The sequence below is a fragment of the Salvelinus sp. IW2-2015 genome, linkage group LG14 (genome assembly GCF_002910315.2).
Source record: "Salvelinus sp. IW2-2015 linkage group LG14, ASM291031v2, whole genome shotgun sequence".
Classification (NCBI taxonomy): domain Eukaryota; kingdom Metazoa; phylum Chordata; class Actinopteri; order Salmoniformes; family Salmonidae; genus Salvelinus; species Salvelinus sp. IW2-2015.
In genome coordinates, this window is record NC_036854.1 from 26,042,383 (window position 1) to 26,069,905 (window position 27,523).

General features: G+C 39.4%; 1 protein-coding gene, 1 long non-coding RNA gene and 1 pseudogene across 2 annotated transcripts; 1 reads left to right on the plus strand and 2 right to left on the minus strand.

Moving 5' to 3' along the window:
* Positions 1-3,361: 3,361 nt before the first annotated feature.
* LOC111972756 (myosin-6-like) lies at positions 3,362-14,365 on the minus strand. The gene is made up of 29 exons (XM_023999824.2): positions 14,233-14,365; positions 14,014-14,132; positions 13,660-13,809; positions 13,398-13,568; positions 12,925-13,234; positions 12,754-12,827; positions 12,360-12,565; positions 12,140-12,263; positions 11,457-11,593; positions 11,112-11,367; positions 10,642-10,884; positions 10,387-10,563; positions 10,146-10,291; positions 9,974-10,064; positions 9,071-9,460; positions 8,836-8,962; positions 8,620-8,738; positions 8,338-8,534; positions 7,369-7,552; positions 6,570-6,735; positions 6,141-6,265; positions 5,745-6,053; positions 5,432-5,635; positions 5,034-5,330; positions 4,793-4,897; positions 4,598-4,693; positions 4,345-4,479; positions 3,982-4,030; positions 3,362-3,488 (listed from the first exon to the last, which is right to left on the minus strand). Exons 1-28 carry the CDS (start codon positions 14,300-14,302, stop codon positions 4,010-4,012), a joined length of 4,749 nt encoding a protein of 1,582 aa, XP_023855592.1. The 5' UTR covers positions 14,303-14,365; the 3' UTR covers positions 3,362-3,488; positions 3,982-4,009.
* On the plus strand, positions 12,434-24,989 carry LOC139028673 (uncharacterized). Its single transcript, XR_011480893.1, has 3 exons — positions 12,434-12,523; positions 22,036-22,106; positions 22,491-24,989. It is a non-coding gene; the product is annotated as an uncharacterized lncRNA (long non-coding RNA).
* LOC111973492 (myosin-6-like) lies at positions 15,781-18,517 on the minus strand (annotated as a pseudogene).
* Positions 24,990-27,523: the final 2,534 nt, after the last annotated feature.

Below are 27,523 nucleotides of genomic sequence, written 5' to 3' on the forward strand. Positions count from 1 at the left end.
TGTTTTAACCAAGAGCACAGGCCAATCTGAGTAGTCTTTGCAAGTTCTCGGTCGTGCAGCCTCTGAGTGTCAGAGAAGAAAAATGGAGCACCGCTTCACAACAGCCATGCTTCCAGCTTTACAGCAAAGAAGATGGCTTGTCTCTAGTCTAAACGGTTAAAAACAATATGACCCATATGACAAAAATATGACCCATAATACCGGAGATGACTTTTTTTTAAATATCTATCGGCATTCGCATGCATTTTTGAACATTTCACAAACCATGTTGCGGGCCGTTTTAAACTAATCCCGGGTAGATAATTATGGGTTTAATAACAAACAACGTTGTTCAGTCATGTTACCTAGTTAACAACCTGGTAACTTGTTGATTGACACAGGAAGAAAGGAAAAGTGTCTGCTAGTCATGAGATGTGCTTCAGACCCCTTGACTTTTCYCCMAAAAATGTACATTACAGCCTTATTCTCAAATTGATTAAATACATTATTTTACTCATTAATCTACACACAATACCCCATAATGACAATGCAAAAAAAAGGATTTTAGACAACAGAAATGCCTTATTTACATAAGTATTCAGACCCTTTGCTATGAAACTCAAAATTGAGCTCAGGTGCATCCTGTTTCCATTGATCATCCTTGAGATGTTTCTACAACTTGACTGGATTTGGAAAGGCACACACCTGTCTATATAAGGTCCCACAGTTGACAGTGCATATCAGAGCAAAAACCAAGCCATGAGGTCGAAGGAATTGTCCATAGAGCTCAGAGACAGATCTGGGGTAGGGTACGAAAAAATKTCTGCAGCATTGAAGGTCCCCAAGAACACAGTGACCTCCATCATTCTTACATGGAAGAAGATTGGAACCACCAAAACTCTTCCTAGAGCTGGCCGCCCGGCCAAACTGAGCAATCGGGGGAGAAGGGTTTTGGTCAGGGAGGTGACCAAGAAACCGATTGTCACTGACAGAGCTCCAGAGTTCTTCTGTGGAGATGGGAGAACCTTCCAGAAGGACAACCATCTCTGCAGCACTCCACCAACCAGGCCTTTATAGTAGAATGGCCAGACGGAAGCCACTCTTCAGTAAAAGGTACATGACAGCCTGCTTGGAGTTTGCCAAAAGGCACCTAAAGGACTCTCAGACCATGAGAAACAAGATTCTCTGGTCTGATGAAACCAAAATTGAACTCTTTGGCCTGAATGCCAAGTGTCACGTCTGGAGGAAACCTGGCACCATCCCTACGGTGAAGCATGGTGGTGGCAGAATCATGCTGTGGGGATGTTTTTCAGCGGCAGGGACTGGGAGACTAGTCAGGATTGAGGGAAAGATGAATGGGAGCAAAGTACAGAGAGATCCTTGATGAAAACCTGCTCCAGAGCGGGGCAAAGGTTCACCTTCCAACAGGACAATGACCCTAAGCACAAAGCCAAGACAACGCAGGAGTGGCTTCAGGATGTCCTTGAGTGGCCCAGCCAGAGCCCGGACATGAGCCCGAACGAACRTCTCTGGAGAGACCTGAAAATAGTTGTGCAGCGACGCTCCCCATCCAACCTGACAGAGCTTAAGAGGATCTGCAGAGAAGAATTGGAGAAACTCCCCAAATACAGGTGTGCCAAGCTTGTAGCCCAAGAGGACTCGAGGCTGTAATCGTTGCCAAAGGTGCTTCAACAAAGTACTGAGTAAAGGATCTGAATACTTATGTAAATATAATATTTTAATACGATTGCAAAAACTTATAGAAACCTGTTTTTGCTTTGTCATTATGGGGTATTGTGTGTAGATTGAGGGAAAAAAATATTGAATCAATTTTAGAATAAGGCTGTAACGTAACAAATTGTGGAAAAGATCAAGGGGTCTGAATACTTTCCGAATGCACTGTAGGTCTAATGTAAGCCTAAACTATATACAAATTATAAATATATACATTTGTTTCTTGTGCTCCTTAAATTCTGTTTGTTGCTTAATGTTTTAAAAGTTTGGAGTTGAGTAATGTCATTGTTTTGTGTGTGGGAGAGAGAGAGTGGCGTGTGTGTTTATGAGAGGGAGGGAGGGAGAGAGTGGTGTGGGTGTTTGAGAGGGAGGGAGGGAGACAGAGAGAGTGGTGTGTGTGTTTATGAGAGGGAGGGAGGGAGGGAGAGAGAGGGATATGTATGTTTATATGAGGGAGGGAGAGAGAGTGGTGTGTGTGTTTATGAGAGGAAGGGAGCGAGAGTGCGTAAGGTAAGGAGGGAAAGTGTGTCTGAAGAGTAAAGAAGCTTTCATGCAATTTTCCCTTACTGACAATGACATGCAAATCATGATGCATATATATTCATTCCTCCAGCCAAATGTTTTTTTATTTGTTTTATTTAACCTTTATTTAAATAGGCTAGTCAGATGAGGACAAATTCTTATTTACAATGACGGCCAAATCCGGACGACGCTGGGCCAATTGTGCGCCGCCCTATGGGACTCCTAATCACAGCCGGATGTGATTCAGCCTGGAACACAGGTAGGCCTTTGCAAATATGAGCAAATCAGCCATTCTATGCAGCATTCTATTATACAGTGAACAGTTGGAAGTTAAATTCAATGTGTTGTATTGAGTAGAAGTGTGAATTTCAGTGACAGATTTTTTGAGAACGTTTAGAAAACGGGAACCAGTGTCCAGGGGACATAGCCAACAGGATGCTAAGCCACTGATCTTTGATGATTTTATGTGTGTAAATTCACTTGCCACATAATTGTCGCTGTGTTGATTTCTTTCAAGAGAAAATCAACAAACGCTAAAACTCTAGCGCCTTTTTGTCAGTAGATAAAGATACTCCATGGATGTAATGTTGGGTCACATGCAAATATGATCTAATATTAATCAGAATCTCATGAAACCTCACAAATCCTAAGTTTTAGGCAAACAAAATATATTGTTCATCGGTGTGGATAGTAGTTTCACTTTCTGTCTAATTAGGTATTTTCTGAACAATGTACCTGTCCATTTAGGGTAGTTCCCAACCTTTTTCAATTACTGTACGACCAACTGAATTTTGCTCTGCCAGAATACTACTGAAGTACCCCCTCGTGCATTTTACCAGTAGGCCTATGGTCTCATGAGTCTTCCCAAGTACCCACTGTGGATAGGCTAAGTACCCCCAGGGGTCCTAGTACCCCTGGTTGGAAGCCACTGATTTAGGGGACACAATTTGGCTCAGGAACACCGCCAGAGATGTTTGTCTATTTTCCTGATCYTCTGTGGGGTAAATTATCAGTATATTCTATGAAAACTAGTGTTTACTTAATTTTGTTAAATAATAGTTGATTTCATGCTTATAAAATGTCTGGAATTCCTGTTTGTAATAGAAAAAAGCAAAACACAGAAGGCCTATTTTAACTTGACTTTATTCTTTATTCTGCTCATGTTACATGGAGAATATAGAAAACTATATCACTATAGTCAGGAGATGTTCAGTAAGGTCCATCCGAGAGCTTCACTCTTCATCATGACATTTCTGTGACAGAAGATGGATAAAGGTTCAAAGTGAATTAACTATTGTGAACACTAAAAACATTCTTAGAATATTCTGTGGGTCATCAACTATAAATGAAACAATGGGACACCTTGTTTGAGTTTACAGAATACACTACAAACATCATGCATTACACAAACTGTTTACTAGTAAATTAAAGATTTTACAAAAATAATGAAAGAAGCAAYGATGTCTAGTGTTTATCTAAGTAAATGTCTAGTATTTATAAGTAAATAACAATGCGTTGCTTGCCATCACAGTAAGTCACCACCAATAAATATTATGCTTTTGAAAAAACATTTTTTAACCCATGACAGGAAATATTATTCAAATGTATAGAATATAATAGAATAACACTTTATAGGTAGTCGTATGGTTATTGGACATCAAATACTTACAAAGCTATTGATGTTGGGGCCGTCGTCATACATGACAAATGAAAACCAATATCATTATTTTGATGGAAAGAACTGACCTGGGAGCCGACATCACAACTCTTGGCCTCACTCTTCATCCTTTCCTTTCTGTGACAGAGAAGATGGATTGATTATGAGAAAATGGTTTATACTGTGACCTCTGGTTGAAATTTTACAGTTGGGAATTTCAACAGGTATAGTTACTTAGTAACAATTTAACAAATAATTAATGTATTACTTATTTTCTTCAGGAATCAATGGGTGAATATAGAGAATTGAAAAGACCATTAAACAGATTCCCAGATCCCAGACTTTAGCTTTGAAGCTATTTAAGGTTGAGGATTTTGCCATACATTACAAATGGGAATCTGCTTAATTATAACCATTACAACTATGTATGTTAAAAAGGTAACTTCACTGACCTTGGAGCCGGAATCACGACTCTTGGCTCTCATCTTGTTAACCTGAGACTCAGCAATATCAGCCCTCTCCTCTGCCTCATCCAGTTCATGCTGAATCTTGCGGAACTTGCCCAAACTGGAATTGGCTTGTTCCTCCTGTGAATAATGTTAAATATGAATGTTAAAAATCCTGTGAATAATGTTAAGTTTCTTGCAAACAACAATTTGAGAATTACAGATTCATCAGTTGGATGATGGAACGTTTTCTACTTACAGCCTCCTCTGAAGTTCTCTTGTAGGATTTGACCTTCAGCTGCAGTTTGTCCACCAGGTCCTGAAGACGGGACAAATTCTTACGGTCTTCCTCAGTCTGTAGCCAAAAAGAAAGGAAAAAATTGTCATTTGTATATCTTACATTTGATTCTTAGCATGTTAATAGTGCACTGTCAAATTAAAATATATGATGTACCTGGTAGGTGAGTTCCTTGATGCGTCTCTCATATTTACGGACWCCTTTCACAGCATCACTGCTCCTCCTTTGCTCCATTTCCACTTCACTCTCTAGCTCCCTCACCTAGAAAGACATGATGGATGTTAACACACTACTTCCAATTACGTTGTTATTACACTGCTTTTAATATTAAAGCTAGAAATATGAAAAATGATTTGGAATTAATAGAAGATTATGTAGCTGGGCCTCAGACACTTACTCTGGACTCCAGCTTCTGGATCTGCTTCTTGCCACCTTTCATGGCAATTTGTTCAGCTTCATCCAGGCGGTGCTGCAGGTCCTTGATGGTCTGCTCCATGTTCTTTTTCATGCGCTCCAGATGAGAACTGGTGTCCTGCTCCTTCTTCAGCTCCTCTGCCATCATGGCAGCATCGGTAATGGCCTTTTTGGCCTTTTCCTCAGCGTTTCTGCACTCCTGCACAGCTTCCTCCACTTCATTCTGAAGCTGGGATGTGTCACCTTCTAGCTTCTTCTTCTGGCTCAACAGGCTGGTGTTCTAYACATATATATGACAAATTACTTTTAATATAACCTCAACAAGTCTCAAATCGCAGACATTTTAAGGAGAACACAAATTGTKATCTATTACCGTCTTACCTGTGAGTGCAGGAGCTGAACTCTTTCACTAACATCCAGCAGTTCCTGCTCAGCCAGTTTGCGGCCTCTCTCMGTCTGCTCCACCATGGCTCTCAGCTCATCCAGTTCAGCCTGCATCAGGTTGTTGCGTCTCTCTACAATAGCAATGTTCTCCTTCAGGTCATCATTGCCACGAAGAGCATCATCCAGCTGCATTTGAGAATCCTGTAGAGAGAATTTATGATTTTACTATATTTATTGTTTCACAGTGTGGTTTGGCTTTTTGTGAAGGCACAAGCAATATTTTTAATTCACAATGGTGTGGAAGTATTACCTTCAGATGGGAATGAAGACCCTTAAGTTGCTTCTGGGCCTCTGCTGCCTGCCTGTTAGCCTGGCTGAGCTGGATCTCCATCTCATTGAGATCTCCCTCCATCTTCTTCTTCAGCCTGAGAGCTTCATTCCTGCTGCGAGTCTCTGACTCCAGGGAGCTTTGCAGGGTATCCACCACTCTCTGCTGGTTCCTCTTATTCATCTCCATCTCCTCATCCTTCTCCACTAGCTTCCGTTCAATGTCAGCTTTGACCTGATTGAACTCCAGCTGTGCTCTCATGATCTTGCCCTCCTCATGCTCTAGGGAGCCCTATGAGAACACAGCCACCCATAGTTGAGAATATTTTACAATTCAATTCTGGTACTTTCACTATCAGTAAATGTTTTCTATTCTTACCTCAGCTTCCTCTAGAGCTGACTGTATCTCAGCCTTCTCCTGCTCCAGCTGTTTACGGATCTTCTCCAGCTCATGGATGCTCTTTCCTCCCTCACCAAGTTGCTCAGTCAAGTCAGAAATTTCCTCTGTGGAAAAATATAATTTTACATAAATCTTTTTGTGACAACTGGTAGGGTTGGGCTGTATCCAGATGTTCATACCTTCATACCGGGGTATACGGTATTACCGTTGGTGTATATTTATTTGGCACATCTTAGATAGTTACATTTATAGTATTGAAAATCATAACGTCGGTATTTCAAAATACCCCGGTATACAGTACATATGGAAAAACACCCAAGCCTAATAACTACAATATTTTTGGGATCTCTATAACATATTGATCTTTAATTAACTAAGTTATATAGGCAATAATGCACATGCTCTGACCTTGAAGGTTCTTGTTCTCCCTCTTCATGGTCTCTAGATGATCCAGAGATTCCTCATACGAGTTCTTGAGTTTGAAGAGTTCAGTGCTGAGAGATCTGGCCTCTTTCTGGGAGCTCTCCAGCTCAGTCTGAGACTCTTCAAACTTCTGCTTCCACTCAGCCAGGACCTGGAAACGTAAGTGATTTCAATACGGTATATTATTAGGATAAGATGTACTTTATTGTCCATTAACTTACAGAAGAACGATGCTCACAACCTAAGCCCCCGAGAAAACACGGGCAGAATGCAATGGGTCAGCCGCAGTGCAACTCCCCTGGAGCAATTATAGGGGTGAAGTGCCTTGCTCAAGGGTATGTAGGATGATGACAGCAACCTTCTGGTTGTCGGCTAATTCAACGCCAGATTTTCTCATCTGAGCTGGGATTCTCTAACCACTAGGCTACATGCTGTCCCTATCATGTACTATAATCAATCAAATGTATTTTTAAAGCCCTTCTTACATCAGCTGATGTCACAAAGTGCTGTACAGAAACCCAGCTTAAAACCCCAAACAGCAAGCAATGCAGGTGTAGAAGCACAGTGGCTAGGAAAAACTCCCTAGAAATGCCAGAACATAGGAAGAAACCTAGAGAGGAACCAGGCTATGAGGGGTGGCCAGTCCTCTTCTGGCTGTGCCGGGTGGAGATTATAACAGAACATCGCCAAGATGTTCAAATGTTCATAGATGACCAGCAGGGTCAAATAATAATCACAGTGGTAATGAAGGCTAATTGGACTTGTCTACAATTTATTTTCTTACCTTGTCGAAGTTCCTTTGCTTTTTGTCCAGAGCGGCAGCAGATGCATTAGATCTCTCCACATCCACCATGAGATCTTCAATCTCATTCTGGAGTCTGTGTTTAGTCTTCTCCAGGGAGGAGCATTTAGCATTAACAGCTTCCACAGCTTCCTCTGCATCCTGCAGACGCTGAGCCAGCTTCTTCCTGGATTGACATAGATGAGAAACATTTAAGACATCTGCCTTTTTTCCGTCTGATATTTAATGGTTGTATATCAGGTAATCTATGTATCATCATGTACATTTGTGTGTCACTAATTCAGCCAAGGTTGAATAGCCTTAAAAGTAAGAGAAAGTAAGAAAGAAACCTTGCTTCTTTTTTTTGTCAGCTTCAATATTGCAAATAGATTGTGGCTTCTATCAATGTAATTGTCTGCATACTTTCCAATCCCCCATATATWTTTTTTTATAAAGATATATTATTAAATGTATATATTTTTTAAATATGTGTTCGTTTATTATTTTCCCCAAACCCTACCATCCCTCCCCTAATTGGAGTAAACTAATGGACGACAACAACAACACTCTTACTTCCATCTTATACATACTATATACATTTTACAGACGCAGTATATTTTACATGAGTTATCTTTTGTTTGTTTTTAGTCCCATCCTTCAGCTAMCCTCAACCCCTCCCATCTATCTCTGAACACCATACAGTTGTGATGTTTCACAAAAGTTCTGAACCTTTCTTTCTATTCTCTTAGTTTCTACAGATTGTAAATTAAAGATAACCATTTTTGCTAAGTGTATTATTATTTTATTGATCGATTGACTATGACTTTTCAGATCACCCAGCAGTGCTATTTGCAGAGTTAACCAGGTAAATGTTGCAATTCTTCAGCCATTTCTGAATCTGTATCCCCCATATATATAAGATTCTATTGGTTACAATACTTTTGTATAATAATTTAAATTAAGCATCCTTACTTTGCATCTTCAAGCTCCTCGGTCTTCTGGATGGCATCAGTTTCATACTTGGTTCTCCACTGAGCCACTTCAGCATTAGCCTTGGACATGCCACGCTGCAGCTCAGACTTGGCCTCCTGCTCCTCCTCATACTGCTCCCTCAGCAGGTCTGAGTCATGGCGAGCAGACTGCACTGCATGGGCAAGTGCGTTCTTTGCCTGGTAAGGACATTTTGTAAAGAATCAAATTATGCCGGAGGTTAAATGAAGTTGATTATTGACACTGCATTTTTWGTATAAATACCTTGACTTCCTCYTCCAGTTGTCTCTTGAGGTCTTCAATCTGCTGAACGTTGGACTGCTTACCTCTGGTCAGTTGGGAGACCAGAGAGTCCTTCTCCTCCAGCTGTCTGGCAAGTTCACCTGTTTTAATGCAATTCTAATTATTTCAAATTATATTACTTATTTGGTTATTTGTTGTTGCTGTTCATGTGAATGTCCAGGTTTTTAGTTAATATACCATTCTCAGTTTGAAGCTTTGCTTTCTGCATGGTGAAATCATTGATGGATCGCTGTCCTTCCTCAGCTTTCGTTCTGTATTCACTCATCTGGTCCTCCAGAGTGCGGCACATTTTCTCCAAGTTTGTCTAAAAACACATTTGTTTTTTGAATGACAGAACACCTTCACTAGATTACATCTTTAAAAAGCATGTACAGATAACATTTTTTTTTTTTTTCTTAGTGATACCACATACTTTGGACTTCACAATCTGCTCCATGTTGGAGGCCACATCATCCAACTCCAGCCTGAGCTCACTCTTCTCCTTCTCCAGCTTCTGCTTCACTCTCTGAAGGTTGTCAATCTGCTCTCCCAGGTCAGCCACACTGTCCGCATTTTTCTTCCTCAGAGTGGCAGCTGTAGCCTCATGCTGCAGAGTAGCCTCTTCAAGGTCTCTGCGCACCTTCTGGAACTCAGCCTCCCTCTTCTTGTTCATCTCAATCTGAGCAGCAGTGGCTCCACCTGCCTCCTCCAGTCTCTCACTGATCTCCTCCAGCTCTCTGGCCAAGTCTGCCCTCTGTTTCTCCACCTTGGCACGGGCAGCTCGCTCAGCCTCAAGCTCTTCCTCCAACTCCTCAATGCGGGCCTGAAATGGAGGGAATTACGATTTACAGAACAAGTGTCAAGTGTACAATGGTGGAAAGAGTACTGAAATATCCCTCTCAAGTAAAAGTAAACGGTAGATCATTTAAAAAGTACTCTGATTACTTCATTAAGCTTGATAACCTTAGCAAAATTAGCTAATTATCTGAATGTTGTTACACATAATTTCCATGCATTAAATTGAAAAAGTACTCGAGAAAATTAATGTACAGTAGGATCTAAGTTAGTTTATTTTATGAGTTTCAACAAGGCAACATTTTAAAATAAATTAAACATGCAAAGCAATTAAAATCAGGGGTGTAAGGATTACTTAAATATTTTACTTAAGTAGAATACTGTTACACAACATTTTACTCAACTAGAATAAAATTACTGACTTTGAAAAATACTTGGAAAAGCTACTCAATTGCATTAACGAGAGTAGTTGTAATTCGTTACTTTACAACTCTGCAAGTGTAACAGAAAGATTCCCTTTTCAATAATGCTATTGAAATACCTGCAGCTCCTTCAGTTTCTTCTGGAGTTGGGCACTCATGGCCTGCTCATCCTCAATCTTGCTGTTGAGTTGGCTCATTTCAAAGTCCTTCCTATTGAGAAGAACATGCTTTTTGAGAAAGCATTTTCTACTGAATAATATTCTATAAGCATTTTTTGATCTGTGATCTTACTTCTTCATTCTCTCCTCCATTTGTTGCTTGTCGTTCTCCAGGTCCATTAGGCTCTCCTGGGTCAACTTCAAGTCTCCTTCCAGCTTTCTTTTGGCTCTCTCAAGGTCCATCCTCACCTTCTTCTCTTGCTCCAGAGACCCTTCAAGCTGATGAAGGATATATCAAACAATATTCTATTGTAGCCTATTTTAGAATATTACTTATTTGTTGTAATTTTTATGAATTCCTATTTGGTACTCACATCATCAACTTGCTGTTCCAGTTTGGCTTTGGCCTTGGTCAGCGTGTTGACCTTGTCCTCCTCACTCTGCAGGTCATCCAACGTTTGCTGATGAGCCTCCTGCAGAGCCTTCTTCTCCTTGGTCAGCTTGGCAATGATTTCGTCCAGAGCTGCCATCTCTTCAGTCAGGTTTTTAACCTAAGGAAACAATGTCATTACGCTTTCATCCAAAACAATCAATTGGAGTTTTAACAATGAATGAAGAACAACTTTTACCTTGTTCTCTGTGGCATGCTTTTCCTTCTCCACTTTAGCCAGAGTGAGCTCCAGATCATCAATGTCCTTCTTGAGTTCTGAGCACTCATCTTCCAGCTTCCTCTTCTTAGCAGTCAGCTCTGAATTCATCTCCTCCTCATCCTCCAGTCTTTCTGTCAGCTCTTTGGCTTTGGCCTCAAGCTGGATTTTGCTCTTGATCAGACYCTCRCATCTCTCTTCAGCATCACCAATAGTGTCTTCTGACTGTSAATGTGTCAATATATTGTAAGTATATCAAATTCTCCAAAGCTCAGAAGTTTGTTTGGTGGCAAAATATTTGGAGACTACAAATGCTCCACTGATTGTACATACCTATTTAGCAAATCATGTCTCCTCTTTCTCTGTTTTTACATTTCTCTAGTTAACTAAGGCAATTTTGACAAAGGATGTGAGTGCAGAAACGTAACTGTAGTGCAGTTAAAGTTACTCACAGTTTGGACAGCTATCTGCAGGTCATTCTTCTCTTGGATGAGGGAGACCATCTTCTCTTCCAGCTCCTTTCTACGGGCTTCACTTTTAGCATAAGCCTCTTTAAGCTTCAGGAATTCTTCCTTCATGTTGGCCATCTCCTTCTCAGTCTCTGCTGACTTCAGCAGTGGTTTGATCTTAAAGAACATCTTCATCCAGGGCCAATTCTTGACACCCATGAAGGCACGAATGTTCCATTGGATCACAAGCAAGGCATCCCTGTTAAATGGAATAGAAGTAGCTTTTTATACACCCTTTTCCACCTCCACCATATTGTCTGCAGAAGTTGTATCTATTCTTATTCCAACCTGCGGTCAACGATTTTCTGGAACTCAATTCTGGCAAGAAGACCACGTGATCGGGCCTGCATGCCAGTGATGATGAGAGCGAGACGGTCATCTCTCATCTCCTCAAGGGTACCCAGGAGACCAGCCTTGAAGAACACCTAATGATACACAAAGGCCATAATGTGGTGGTTGGATCGTCTTGTATTTGTACGAATGTATTTTTCTGCCAGTTGACCACAAATAACTTGAATGTGGTATCCCAGATTTATAAAACTTAGTAGTCATGTTTAGATTGCTAATTTCTTGACTCTGCGAAAATGGCACAAATTTACCACAAGTTGGCCCTGTAATGTGCAATTCATTTTACAACTTCTGTCCCCGCATGACTGAGAGTWAAAAAAAAAAATGGGCGCGTTTTTTAAAAACATGTACAGAAAGTCTATCTCAAACAGTATGGCCACAATGCTTTTAATATCTTATATATTGCCAGATATGGATCTACTACATGGTAAATATTTGTATCTCTTGACTTGATCCATTTCCCCTAGAGACAGATGATATGTAGTAAGCATGATCAGTGGTATGTCATCAGTTATTTCAAGAGGCATTTCTCAGGTTAACCTAGTGGTAATATACTGCTTGGACCCCGTAATTGCTGCAKGTCCAACAGGTCTTATTGCTTTTCATCTATTTAGGGAACGTACCTTAGTGTGTCCTAATCTGTACTGGGTGTGGTCAATGTCCAGAGAGCCCAGCAGTTTTTCTGCTGCCTTCATGTTGTCAATGAACTGACCCTCAGGGATAGCATTTGGATTGAGGATGCGGTATCTGAATTTAAAGCAGAAAGCAATTATCTTCAAAAATGGAACACCTGAATAGGTAAACAGTTGAATTTATGCATAATAAAAGCATAATAATTTGTACCTTTGTTTGAAGTCAGCATACAGGATCCTGTTGGGGAAGCCCTTTCTGCAGATCCTGATGCCTTCCAGCACACCGTTACAGCGCAGCTGGTGCATGACCAGAGGATTCTCCATGGCCCCAGGAGTCTTGGTCTCGTTGGGGATGAGGCAACGCACAAAGTGGGGGTGAGTAGACCTCAAGTTGGTCATGAGTTTACCCAAGTTCTCCTGTRAGTAYGWCAAATGTAGAATTTTCCATAAATKACTYYCAGTACCTCACGAGTCATAACRGCATTTAATGCTAACATGCCAATCCACAACAAACTGACATSTCAAATTTAGCRCAAATATAATACATTTGTTATTTTCTGCCAWTTGAAAACATCAGAAGTATATTGATTTAAAGTCAGATTTACCCTGTGCAATGCAGACACAGTCTGGAAGGAAGAGCCTTTCTTCTTCTTTCCTCCAGCCGCTTTTTCTTCAGCACCTGGATAATAATGATATCAATTAAATATATTATTGTCATGTACATTTGTATTTATTTTAGTGGTTTGTAGTCTTTGCCGATTAAAAACACATAGTACCTCCTTCTGCTCCAGCATAGCTCACAAAGAGGTTAGCCAGGAACTTAAGACTTGACTTCTGGAACAGTCCGACCACAGTCTCATTCAGCGGGTCCTTGTTCTTCACCAGCCAGTTACCAATGTTGTAGTCAACAATGCCAGCATAGTGAACCAGGGAGAAATGGGCCTCTGGTCTACCCTTAATAATCCTAGGCTTCTGGAAGCATGCATTTTTGCCCAGATGGTTCTCATACAGCTTAGCTTTGAATGTAGAATCACTGGCCTTGGGGAACATGCACTCCTCTTCAAGGATGGACATGATACCCATGGGCTGAAAGGGGAAAATGAATGAAAATAAATGAATACTAAGGCAAAAGCATAGTGAATAAATATGAGAAATAGTTGTTGAACACATTTAGGAAGATTGCCCTTGTGATGTTTGAAATCAGATTCAATCATATAAATTAAACTACTGCGAAACTGAAGACACCAACCCTTTCAATGAGGTCAATGCAGGCAGCCAAGTCCATGCCGAAGTCAATGAACTCCCAGACGATGCCCTCTTTCTTATACTCTTCCTGCTCCAGCACAAACATGTGGTGGTTGAAGAACTGCTGCAGCTTCTCATTAGTGAAGTTGATGCACAGCTGCTCAAAGGTGTTGAACTGAAATAGAAGTTTACAGTTACTTTATTTTGTCAGCTGTAATGTTTTAGATGAATCGTTTCATGACGTGGCTTTTCATCAAATCACTCACATCAAAGATCTCAAAGCCGGCAATGTCCAGCACACCAATGTAGTGCTGGCGAGCGTTCTTTGTGTCCAGAGTAAGGTTGATTCTTATCACCATCCAGAGGAACATGTTCTCGTAAATTTTCTTTGACAGTGCACCAATGGAGTAGTACACCTACAAAATATTGAGAAAATAATTTGCCAAAACGTAGGCTCCACATAAACGCATAGGGACAGTTTCCCAGACACAGATCAGGCCCTGGACTAAAAAGCATCGTCAATGGGGAATCACAGGCATGAAAATATTAGCAACTCTAAACAGAAGTTTTATGCTCAAAATTATTATCTCCTGGAAATGTACAACTTTCTTGAGACTCACCTGGTCGACACTCTGACCTTTGGTGACCCACTCATTTCCTACTTTGACCCTTGGGTGACACAGCCCCTTGACCAGGTCAGCAGAGTTCAGGCCCATCAGATATGCGGCTTTGTCAATATCTGGAAAGGCAAAGTTTTATGGTTGGAGGAGGCAATCTGACCGTCAGATTTTTCAGACATTACTTTATGTTAAAGTGAGAGGTTTTTAATCRGTGCTCACCCTCAGTGCCATCTGCCTCTGCTTGCTCCTCCCGCTGCTTATTCTTGAACTTCAGGTTGCCGTAGTGCATGATGGCCCCAGTCAGCTTATAAATGCCATTAATCTCTTCTTGGGAGAATCCAAGCACATTAAAGGCATCCTAGTTTCGAAATAAAAGCCACTTGTTTTGATTGGAGAGAAGAGAGTTGATACATTCAAAATCAAGTGGAATCAAATTCAAAATCAAGTTTAAATTTATTCTGTCACATGCCAACTAACAACCTTGCAAGTGAATGCTTACTTACAAGCACATACAGTGTTCATTAGAACATTATTTTAACTACGAATCAGTACGCATTAGCTCATCTGCATCATTAATGGAAGTAACAGCATTCTCTCCTTGGGGAGTCAAGGCGAGTCATAGGATTTGCTGGTATGAGTAGCCACTCTCTGAAATATATCGAACAGCACAGTTTGATTGTTGTCAGCATGGTTATCAGCCCATAACATAATTATAGTGTAAGGCCCCCTCCCGACCAGGGCGCACCCACAGTTTGGGAACCGCTGGTTCTAAGATTCCCTCCCAATGTGTTATCCAATGTTCATTTTAGAAAAAGCTCATGTCGTTGTCCTCACAAGGATTTTATAAACAAAATCTCTTTCTCTGAGCAATTTAATTAGTATAAAATGTATTTAATTTAAAAAATGCACAGTATTTTGTATTATTTATTTTATACAGTATTTGTTTGCTCATCTTATCATGGGATCCAATAAAATCTGTAATCAGAAGTTCTCAGTTGAGTTCAGAATTAGACCTTAACCCTGCTCAGTAGTGTTTGATGATTTAATACTCACCCAGCAGTTCTGGTTTCTTTGGGACAGGATCTGGTAGAGATGTGATAGTCTCTCTCAGCCTTGAGCTGGAAGTTACACGTGACTTCTCCAGAAGATCTGATCAGTATTGAAAAGTGCTTTTGGTATTAATGTGTTTCCTGTCAAAGAGATCTGTTCAATTCTGAGCAAATATCTATTGTACTCACAAGTCTCAATGTCAGCAGACGAAAGCTTCCAGTGACTCCAAAATGAATTCGGATGAATTTACCCTGTAAGTTATTGTCAAAGCAGAAATGAATGAGCACACCAGATCTGGGTTCAAGTAGATATTGTTTTCTTTTTGAATAGGTGTGCTTGATTGAGCTTGCGTGGTGTAATGGAACTGATGGAATAGTCCCAGAAGTTTAAATCACACCTTTCACACTCTAGGCAGGCTCGATCAAACACAAAGTATTTGAAAGAAACAAAGAACAAATTGTATTTAACCCAGGTCTGTTGCACACATACATCCCAAAGGGAAGATTAGCTGATGGACCCAAAGAAGATTAGCTGACATCATTGAATCAACTAATGGGGATCCTAATAAAAATTATCTAATAAATTCAAATACAGAAGATATGGATCAGATGAACATTTATGATAAGATTTGAATGGTCTTTGACTGCAAACAAAGAACAACATTACGAATCGAGAGGAGTTGTCATTCCTGATGGTCTTGGCAATTACCAAAAGCCCTCAGGCAGGATTGCGCTGGATGATTTGATCCTCCGCGCTCCCTAGAAACCAACATCCATACAGTGTGAAAATTCTGCAATGAACACCAAATACTCCATGAATAAAATGGATTTGGTCAACATATGCTCATCCAGCCATGAAGAATGTTTAATTTGGGATCGATAATGATGAACATTTGCATTCTATTTACCTTTTTTTCTTCTGCAGCGCTTTTCTTTCCGCCGACAGCAGCAATGCTGGCAAAGTACTGGTATGCCTCTTGGTGTTCACAGTCTTTCCAGCACCGGATTCTCCACTGGGATTGAAATATAAATGTTTTATGTCTCAGAATTTATCTTAATCTTAAATAGCCTCAAATCAAATTAACCTTTGGTTGATGTACTTACGTGAAAAACAGACTGATTTTCCCTGTCTTTGAAAGAGAAGTATCAGTAAATGTTTCATTACACAAAAATCTTTTGATATGCCAATGTAGATGAAAAGGAAAAGTTATATTTTACCTGACAACATTACTGGTAGGCATTGTCAGAGATGGAGAAGATGTGAGGAGGCTTCTGTCCTCTTTCTGCCTCTGTATGCATTGACAACAGACTGATCGTACACTGGCAGCCACTTGTAGGGGTTGACAGTGACACAGAAAAAGCCCTGAGTAGGTCTGTGGAAGACGAGGGAGATGCAGATTTAGTTTCATTGAATGAATGTTTGATTTAATGGCGATATTAGCAGGCAGGCATGACTTACGTAGATCATCCAGGCTGCGTAACGCTCTTTGAGGTTAAACAGCACAGCAGGCTCGTGCAGGAAGGTGAACATCCCTGTCCTCAATTTTATCAAACTTGGCGGGTTCTGGGGGTGAACGTCATCTCCTTCACAGTAAAGTCTGAAAGATGGGCAAATTAAATGATTTTGTTTCATTTCATGGTGTAGAGCGTCAGCTTTTGAGACAAATCCAATCTTGAGATTGCACACAATGTTGAATTTTCACAAATCAACCATTTACATGTAATGCCTGATTTGCATAAAAGTTAAAGATCTCAAGTCAGGATTCTGCTCTTTGTTATCTCTCGTGAGAAGAATGTTTATAGTCAACAGTAAAGCACATAACTTATATYAGTTTATAACTAACTGTTCATCAATCATAGAGTTATCCTAGTAGAAAATGTATTATCTTGTGATTTTCTCCAGGTCATATATTTTCAGAAATGCTTTTCACCAAAATATTTACCTTTCCAAACTCAGTATCAACGGTGACTTTAGCCCCATCTCTGCTGGTGATTGTGGCCTTGACGTACTCAACCTCAGGGTCTGGCACATAGCACTCTCTCTTTATGTCAAAGGGTCTAGTCTGGCATTCCATGCGCTCCTTGTCTGACTTACGCAGATAGGAAGCTGCGCCGCCAAACTCTGCCATCAACGCGTCCCCCATTCTTAAACCTGTGCAGGCAGGAAAAGAGCATTGAACACATACATATGTATATATTACACACAGTACCAGGTTTGAGTTGGAATAATATCATGTATTTGTTGTGGATATGTATGTATTTGTGTATGTATTATTAGGTTACATTTGCTAAACTACAGATTTACATGTGGCTGTCTTCTCACTGTTGCCAAGGTTTGTTGTATGTTAGGATTCTCATAACAAACTGTTCTCAAACTTAAAGCTGCAATATGTCACTTTTTGTGCGAMCCAACCAAATTAACATAGAAATATGTGTTATAGATATGTCGTGATCATTGAAAGCCAGGCTAGGAAGCGGTATATCTGTTCTATATGCGCTATTTCTATGCTTCCTGTTCTTAAGTTTAGTTTTTGTGTATTTTACTTTCGGTTTTGTACAACAGCTTCAAAAAGCTGAAAATATAAATATTTGTGGTTATGTAAAAGTTATTTCACATCGTTTTAGAAGGTACAATGATTCTCTACACTATACTTGTAAATTAGCCTTAATACTTAAGTTATTATTTAAATTGGTCCCAATAATGTTACCCACAAAGACCTAAATCAATTGAAATATTAGTTTCACTGTATGTATATACTGTTTATATGAGTAGTATTCTGTAGCATGGCAGACCAATAGAACTTTTAAATAATAGCTTAAAAAATCATGTCGAGGCAGAACACCAGTAGGCTACCAGATTTAGAATCCTAGATTGATAAGACTTTATCTGAACAATATGAAGGTCAGCAAACCAATAGCACATTGAAAATAAACCAAAACATGTGAGGTTCACAGCAGACCAAAAGTAGCTAGGTCCACTRTAGCTCAAATCTACAGCTTGTGTTAGTGATGACACTGACTACATGTAATTACTGTACGGGAAAGACGTATTATGCATCATATACAAGTTGACTAGATTGAGTACAGACCAAAATATAAAAATGGCATTAGAATAAGAATTTGTTAATAGTTTTCATGAAACACATTAAAAGACTTCACACAAACCACTAGGAGGCATGTTGTAGAACCTCTTTTAGAGGATTATGAATCTTACCTGTTGTTGGTCACACCTTGGATACGTTGGAAAGGATCTCTACTGAGAATGAAATAGACAAATATAAAGACCAATATCAATCAACTTGCCAGTTTAAATGTGGTAATGACTATTGTTAGGTCCTGTGATGATAATATTTGCCCTCCTCAGCAGACTGCCTCTATATGCTTACCTTCAGGATGTCCAGTGCCTTGTGTCTCCCCTGGTCTGTCTCCCCTGGTCTCCATCACTCTTTATAGAGTGTTGATCAGCCCTATATGGAGATGGGCCATGTCAGGACAAGAATTAGACTGATTATTTCAAAAGATCTGTATTTGGGGCTAGAGGTGTATACCTCTTTTGACCTATCAGGCTCGTTCTAACAACAGGCTATTCCAGGGTGGACAGAGGAGGGGAGAAATTGGCTGCATTGAAAGCCCACTTGATCATAGGGCAGTCTCAAGCACTGTAGTTATCTAAAAATGCCAAGCATGTATATTTGACCAATGGGAATTAATCCAATTATATATTTTAACGTGCAATGACACAAAGTAAGTTAGTTCCAAAAACRGTTTGAAACCATAAGTAATGTATGTCCATTATTTGTTAAGAAATACCCGGTTATGCTCATTGTGAACACTTGGAGGGGGACACGAGAAAGTGTTGTTGCAGTGCGTAAACTCACAATAGGGTTCTTATGACAAGTGCAGCTGTCTTTTGTTCACCAAGACAAGGTCACTCTTCTATGCATTGTAACAGCTACTGAAGTATTAAACTAGACCTCATCTTGTTGACGTGACATAGTTTCCTTCCCTTTGTCCTTGATGACAAAAATAACCCTGTGAAATTGTTCTTTGGGTGTACAGTTTATGAAGAGCCCATAATTCAATTAATTTAAGCCACAAATGGAGCAAAGTATGAAAATGTATGCACTTATGCACTGACAGCCATCTTGACCTTTAACAGCATGTTACTACAAATCTTCAGACCTTATTATGCCCCTTGGGTCAGCACCTTACATACTACTCTACACAGACGTTTCTAACCTGATTAGTCAGCACCTTACACAAGTTATTTAAAACATTTTACATTTTGAGTCCCCCTTGTTAAAACTAGCATGAGTTTCTTGAAAGTGACATGTACAGGTAACTGCCAAAATATCCAGTCGTTCTGGATAAGAGCGTCTGATAAAATGTAAACTGCCAAAATAAAGGAAACGCCAGCATAAAGTGTCCTAATAGGGGCGTTGGGCCACAACAACCTGCCAGAACATAGATTCTACAAATCTCTGGAACACTATTGGAGGGATGCGACAACATTTCTTCCATGAAAAATGACATAATTTGGTGTTTAGTTGACGGTGGTGATAAACTCTGTCTCAGTCGCTGCTCCAGAATCTCCCATAAGTGTTCAGTTGGGTTGAGATCTGGTGACTGAGACACACWCAACCTTTAAACCCCCTATGCTCCTTTGAGACCCCTCTTTCAAAGTCACTGAGATCTTTTCTTCTAGCCATGGTAGCCTAAATAATGGGTAACTGGGCATTTTTAATACATGACCCTAAGCATGATAGGGTTTTAATTGCTTAACTAACTTAGGAAACACCTGTGTGGAAGCACCTCCTTTCAATATACTTTGTATCCCTCATTTACTCAAGTGTTTCCTTTATTTTGGCAGTTACCTGTACATGTCACTTTCAAGAAACTCATGCTAGTTTTAACAAGGGGGACTCAAAATGTTAAATGTTTTAAATAACTTGTGTAAGGTGCTGACTAATCAGGTTAGAAACGTCTGTGTAGAGTAGTATGTAAGGTGCTGACCCAAGGGGCATAATAATGTCTGAAGATTTGTAGTAACGTGCTGTTAAAGGTCAAGATGGCTGTCAGTGCATTAGTGTGAAGCTGTCTACAAGTTGTCTACGAGGTGATAATACTGTATAAGTGGTTGTCATCACCAGAGAGAGTTTCCCTCCTTAGACCTCTTCAGGAGCACATAGAGGAGCACCTTTGACTCCTACAATTTCACACCTTGTGCATTCAGCCTTGAGGTTCCTTACTTTACTTCCACATGCTACTCCTCAATGACACTGTTAGGTGTCCAATTCCCAGCTGTCGGGAAATTAATTCCTGTCACTACAGGAGGGAACACATACTGATAATGACAAAACAGTGAGTTTTTACCCTAAAACAATATCAGTAGATGGTTAAAAACAAATTATGTTCTCTATCTCTCTCGAAGATGGATTTCAAAAGAAGCAACGTATTGTAAGCCAAGACTATCACTATTCTTTACCATGAGGATAATGTAACACCCTGCAACCCATCAGCTAATACATTTCAAGCCTATAAAATCGACCATGACCCACAACCCTCAAATGTTTGAATTAAGCAGTAAGGCCCAAGGGGGTGTGGTATATTGGCCATATACCACAAACCTCTGAGGTGTCTTATTGTAATTATAAACTGGTTACCAACATAATTAGAACAGTAAACAAGTAATTTTGTGTCATACACATGGTATATTTAAGCAAGAAGGCCCAGGTGTGTGTAGTATATGGATAATATACCACAGCTAAGGGCTGTTCTTACGCAGTGCTGTGGGATATTGACCATATACTACAGGGTGCCTTATGGCTATTATAAATTGGTTACCAACGTAATCAGCACTAAAAGCAGTAAAAATAAATGTTTTGTCATACATGTGGTATACGTTCTGATATACCACGGCTGTCAGCCAATCAGCATTCAGGGCTCGAACCACCCAGTTTATAATGTCTAGTATACCATGGCTTTCAGACAATCAGCATCCAGGACCCAAACTACCTGGTTTATAATATAAAATATATGCAATTTAACAGACGCTTTTATCTACAGCAACTCAACGTGCGTATGCTCCCGGGAATCTAACCCCCCATTCTGGTGTTGCAAGTGCCATGCTCTACCAACTGAGCTACAGAGGACCACACTCCCTCTCATCAAGCTCCTTACTTAGTCTCAATACTTGAGCAGTCTATTCTAGGCTCAACCTTTCTTTATACGTCCCCATTCTCAGCTGTCCAGTCTTCTCGTGTTATCAACACTGTGTTCTGTCTGTCAGATAGAAGGAATGATGGCTGGACACCTTACCACTGTTCTGCTGTGTAACATGATTCTCCTTTGCATTTCAAGGACTGCACTATCTTTAGGATGTCCATGCATCTGTTGTGACACAAAGGTCGTTGAAAACTCACTCAACTCATATCTCAGTGTTTGTCATTGTCCTTGCATTGCTGTTAACGCTCTGATGCTATTGGGCTTGTGCTATTCCCATACTGTAGATGCTTTAACAGAAAAAACTCTCATCGAAATGTGTTGCACTATAAATGTAACTGATTGTTGGTTTTAGAATGATTTTGAAAGCTGAGCTTAAAGTTAAGATTGCAAGAAAGGTTGTTGTTTGTCACTTGCATTTCTGTGTAAACCCGATACAATAGTGGACCTCCTTGTACAGTAAAGTAGCTATCTACATTTGTTCATTGACTGGCAAATTGTTTACTCTGTCACCCCGCAGATATTGAATATTAGACAGTTTTGCCCGAATTTTGTCACACTTAGTTTTTTATTTGTGGGGTAACTGAAAACTCCCTTTTGAGTTGCTGGCTGTTTTAAAGTGTTGTACTACAGTATGGCTTACTAACAATTAACAGGATAACATAAGTGTCCTGTTTGGACTCAGGCAGTTACTGTGTAGTATTAACCTTATTTGTATCCATCATCAATCTCTCCTCCATGTGACTCACAGATGCAGGTCCAGCCTCTTGCATTGGGAGACCTCCTGCCAGGGACACCAAACATGACCACATACAAGAGATGGTAAGACGTTATCAATCTTTAGTAGCATTAAATTGTTCACTATTACAGTGTCTATTGTTTTATTTACTCCTAATTAGATTTGTTATGTCTTTAATTTCTGTCTTTTGATACCATGAACGTACAGATGCGCTGGTTAACAAGTTAYCTTTTCTGCTCACGTCACACTGCGGCAGCAAGCACAATTGCTAGTTTTATTTCCATCTATTGTTGCAAGCTAGTTTTGAAGAAAATACATTCAATTATTTTTATAGAATTTACCGTAGAACGATATTTATTTAATTCCCATCGGGACGGAGGATAACTTTTAAACCAGCTGATTTGTGTGATAAACTTTTATTTATTTTTCTCAATTTGATCTTACATCTCACTTTTCATCTCTTTCAGCTAATTCATTTTGCTTTCAAGTTCCTTCTCCCCTCTACATCTGTACATCAGCTCATTTCAAGTTCCTTCTCCCCTCTACATCTGTACATCAGCTCATTTCAAGTTCCTTCTCCCCTCTACATCTGTACATCAGCTCATTTCTAAATATTCTATCTGATTGTTGTCTCCATGTCTTCTAAACTTTAGATTGGACCCTTATAAATGTACTCTTTGTAACCGAATACAGTTCAGGTACCATTAACAGTTTTTAATGGGTAGGCCTCTAAGTAGCCTATGTAAAACAATTGCTCTTGTTTTGATTTTTTAAAATTGTATTACTTTTTATTTTTATACTTTATCCATGCATTTCTCCATATAATTTGTAGGTTTTTCTCTGTTCAAGCTGTTGCACTACTTTGCTCATTTATATCTGCTGTAAGACTTTCCTCTATCAATAATTATTCTGTTTGATATACTGTATGCATCCATTATCATTTATTTAAAAAAAATAAATAAAAAAAAAAGCTATATTATTTTGTATTTTACTAGGCAAGTCAGTTAAGAACAAATTCTTAAAGCTGGTGTACAAAACCGAAAGTAAAAGACTTTACTTGATTTGAGGGGTAACCCCCCCCCCCCCCCAAAAAAAAAAACACAACCCTGCTGCACATGGGGATATCTTCAGTTGGTCTTAAAGTGGAAATATGTAACTTTTTCCCCGACCTGACCAAATTCACATTTGTTATAGATCTATCATTCTGCTTGAAAGTCTAAGAAGCAGTAGATCAGTTCTATGTAAGCTATTTCTATGCTTCCCGTTATTAAGTTTTGTTTTTTGGTCTTTTGCTTTCGGTTTTGTACAAGTACTTCAAACAGCTGAAACAACAATATTTTTGTCTATGGAAAATATATTTCACAGCGGTTTAGATGGTACAATAATGATTTTCTACCCTATTCTGTCACATAAACTGAAATTAGGCAAACTATTAGAATTATAGCAACCAGGAAATGGCGGTGCGATTTCTGCATAGTGCAACTTAAAAAATATGGGTCCCTGGGGGGAAAAGGGACCCCTGATTAACTGATGTATCTGTAACCTACGAAATGTTGTGTTTGCTAGAGATTAAATCATTCATATTTTTTCAAGCCAATTCCAATTTGGGAAAGTTCTGCAAGATTCACATTTACTTATTTTCCACCATAATTTGCAAATAAATTCATAAAAAATCCTACAATGTGATTTTCTGGAAWWTTTTTTCTCATTTTGTCTGTCATGGTTGAAGTGTACCTATGATGAAAATTACAGGCCTCTCTCATCTTTTTAAGTGGGAGAACTTGCACAATTGGTGGCTGACTAAATACTTTTTTGCCCCACTGTATATGATGAAAGGTTTTCCAATCAATGTTTGATTTAATTGAGATTTCAGCAGGCAGGTCATTACTTACGTAGATCATCCAGGCTGCGTACAGTAGATCTCTCTGAGGTTAAACAGCTCAGCGGGCTCGTGCAGGATGGTGAACATCGCCATTATCAAACTATGGCGGGTTCTGTTGGTGGCAGTCAATCTCCTTCACAGTAACATTCTAAAAGAAGAATAAATTATGTTTCCACAGTTTATGTTGTCTCCAGCTTGAGCAACCTATTACTTTAAATGATATTATCAATTCAATCAACAAATGTTTTGTTTCATTTTTAATATCAGTAAAAGGAAAAGTGCATAACTCATTATACAGTGCCTTCAGAAAGTATTCATACTCCTTGACTTATTCCACATTTTGTTGTTCGACAGCCTGAATTCAAAATTGATTAAATATTTTTTTTAAATCTCACTCATCTACACAGAATACCCCATAATGACAAAGTGAAAATGTGTATATCTAATTTACATAAGTATTCACACCTGAGTCAATACATGTTAGAATCACCTTTGACAGTTATTACAGCTGTGAGTCTTTCTGGGTACGTCTAAGAGCTTTGCACACCTGGATTGTATAATATTTGCATTATTCTTTTTACATTTCTTTAAGCTCTGTCAAGTTGGTTGTTGATCATTGCTAGACAGTCATTTTTAAGTCTTGTCGTAGATTTATAAGCCGATTTAAGTCAAAACTGTAACTAGGTAACTCAGGAACATTCAATGTCGTCTTGGTAAGCAACTCCAGTGTGTATTTTACCTTTTGTTTTAGGTGTGTTGTGTTGGATTTGCCCCAAATATAACGTTTTGTATTCAGGACATAAAGTAAATTTCTTTGCCACATTTCTTTGCAGTTTTACTTTAGTGCCTTTATTGCAAACAAGATGCATGTTTTGGAATATTTTTATTCTGAATAAGGGTTTTTCTAAGTCCCTGTCACGACTTCGGCGGTCGACGTCACCGGCCTTCTAGCCATCGCCGATCCACTTTAATTTTCCATTTGTTTTGTCTTTGTCTTACACAYCTGGTTTCAATCCCCCAATTACTTGTTCATTATTTAACCCTCTGTTCCCCCATGCTGGTTTGTGAGTAATTGTTTATTGTATTGTGGTCCGTATTGTGTGGCCTTGTATTTACGACTTGTATTGTGATATATTTTGAGTAAAATTGTTTTCTTTACCTATATCTGCTGTCCTGCGCCTGACTCATCTCACCAGCTACACACAGACGCTTTACAGTCCCTTTTTGTGGCAGCTGACCAGACAACTGAACAGTAGTCCAGGTTCAACAAAACTAGGGCCTGTAGGACCTGCCTTGTTGATAGTGCTGTTAAGAAGGTAAAGCAGTGCTTTATTATGGACAGACTTCTACCCATCTTAGCTACTGTTGTATCAATATGTTTTGAGCATGACAGTTTACAATCCAGGGTTACTCCAGGCAGTTTAGTCACATCAACTTGCTCAATTTCCACATAATTTATTACAAGATTTAGTTGAGGTTTAGGATTTAGTGAATAATTTGTCTCAAATACAATGCTTTTAGTTTTAGAAATATTTAGGACTAATTTATTCCTTGCCACCCACTCTGAAACTAACTGCAGCTCTTTGTTGAGTGTTTCAGTCATTCCAGTCGCTGTAGTAGCTGACGTGTATTGTGTTTAGTCCTCGCATACATAGACACACTGGCTTTACTCAAAGCCAGTGGCATGTCGTTAGTAAAGATTGAAAAAAGCAAGGGTCTTTTCTTCCCCAGCTGCCCTGGGGAATTCCTGATTCTACCTGGATTATGTTGGAAAGGCTTCCATTAAAGAACACCCTCTGTGTTCTGTTAGACAGGTAACTCTTTATCCACAATATAGCAGGGGGTTAAAGCCATAACACATACGTTTTTCCTGTAGCAGACTATGATCGATAATATAGAAAGCCGCACTGAAGTCTAACAAAACAGCCCCCACAATATTTTTATCATAAATGTCTCTCATCCAATCATCAGTCATTTGTGTAAGTTCTGTGCTTGTTGAATGTCCTTCCCTATAGGCATACTGAAAGTCTTGTCAATTTGTTTACTGTAAAATAGCATTGTATCTGCTCAAACACAATTTTTTCCAAAAGTTTACTAAGCGTTGGTAACAGGCTGGTTGGTCAGCTCTTTGAGCCAGTAAAGGGGCCTTTACTATTCTTAGGTAGCGGAATTACTTTTGCTTCCCTCCGGGCCTGGGGCACACACTTTCTCGTAGGCTTAAATTGAAAATATGGCAAATAGGAGTGGCAATATCATCCGCTATTATTCTTAGTCATTTTCCATCCAAGTTGTCAGACCCCGGTGGCTTGTCGTTGTTGATAGACAACAATAATTTTTTCACCTCTTCCACACTCACTTTACAGAATTCAAAATTACAATGCTTGTCTTTCATAATTTGGTCAGATATACTTGGATGTGTACTGTCAGCTGCTGGCATGTCATGCCTAAGTTTGCTAATCTTGCCAATGAAAAAATCATTCAAATAGTTGGCAATATCAGTGGGTTTTGGGATGAATGAGCCATCGGATTCAATGAGTTGGCTTTTTTCCCAAAAATGTAATTTAAGGTGCTCCAAAGTTTTTTACTATCATTCTTTATGTCATTTATCTTTGTTTCATAGTGTAGTTTATTCTTCTTTTTGTTCAGTTTAGACACATGATTTATCAATTTGCAGTACGTTAGCCAATTGGTTGTGCAGCCAGACTTATTTGCCATTCCTTTATCCTCATCCCTCTCAACCATACAATTTTTCAATTCCTCATCAATCCACAGGGATTTAACAGTTTTTACAGTTATTTTCTTAATAGGTGCATGCTTATTAGTAACTGCAATAAGCAATTTCATAAATGTGTCAGGTGCAGTGTCTGTTTGCGCCTCATTACACACCACAGACCAACAAATATTCTTTACATCAACAACATAGGAATCACTACAAGACGTATTGTATGACCTCTTATGCACTATATTAGGCCCAGCCTTTGGAACTTTGTTTTTCCTAGATATGACTACTATATTGTGATCACTACATCCGATGGATCTGGATACTGCTTTCAAGCTAATTTCTGCAGCATTAGTAAAGATGTGATCACGGCAGGTAGCCTAGTGGTTAGAGCATTGGGCCAGTAATTGAAAGGTTGCTGGTTCGAATCCCCGAGCTCACAAGGTAAAAATCTGTCATTCTGCCCCTGAACAAGGCAGTGTTCCCTGGTAGGCTGTCATTGTAAATAATAATTTGTTCTTAACTGACTTGCCTAGTTAAATAAAGGATAAATAAAATCAATATGTTGATGATTTCATTCCTGTACTGCTTTTAACTACCCTGGTAGGTTGACTGATAACCTGAACCAGGTTGCAGGCACTGGTTACAGTTTGAAGCTTTTTCTTGAGTGGGCAGCTTGATGAAAGCCAGTCAATATTTAAATCACCCAGAAAATATACCTCTCTGTTGATATCACATACATTATCAAGCATTTCACACATGTTATCCAGATACTGACTGTTAGCACTTGGTGGTCTATTGCAGCTTCCCACCAGAATGTGCTTTCAGTGAGGCAGATGAACCTGTCGCCATATTACTTCAACAGTATTTGAGATCTTTACAGATCTAAGCTTTACAGG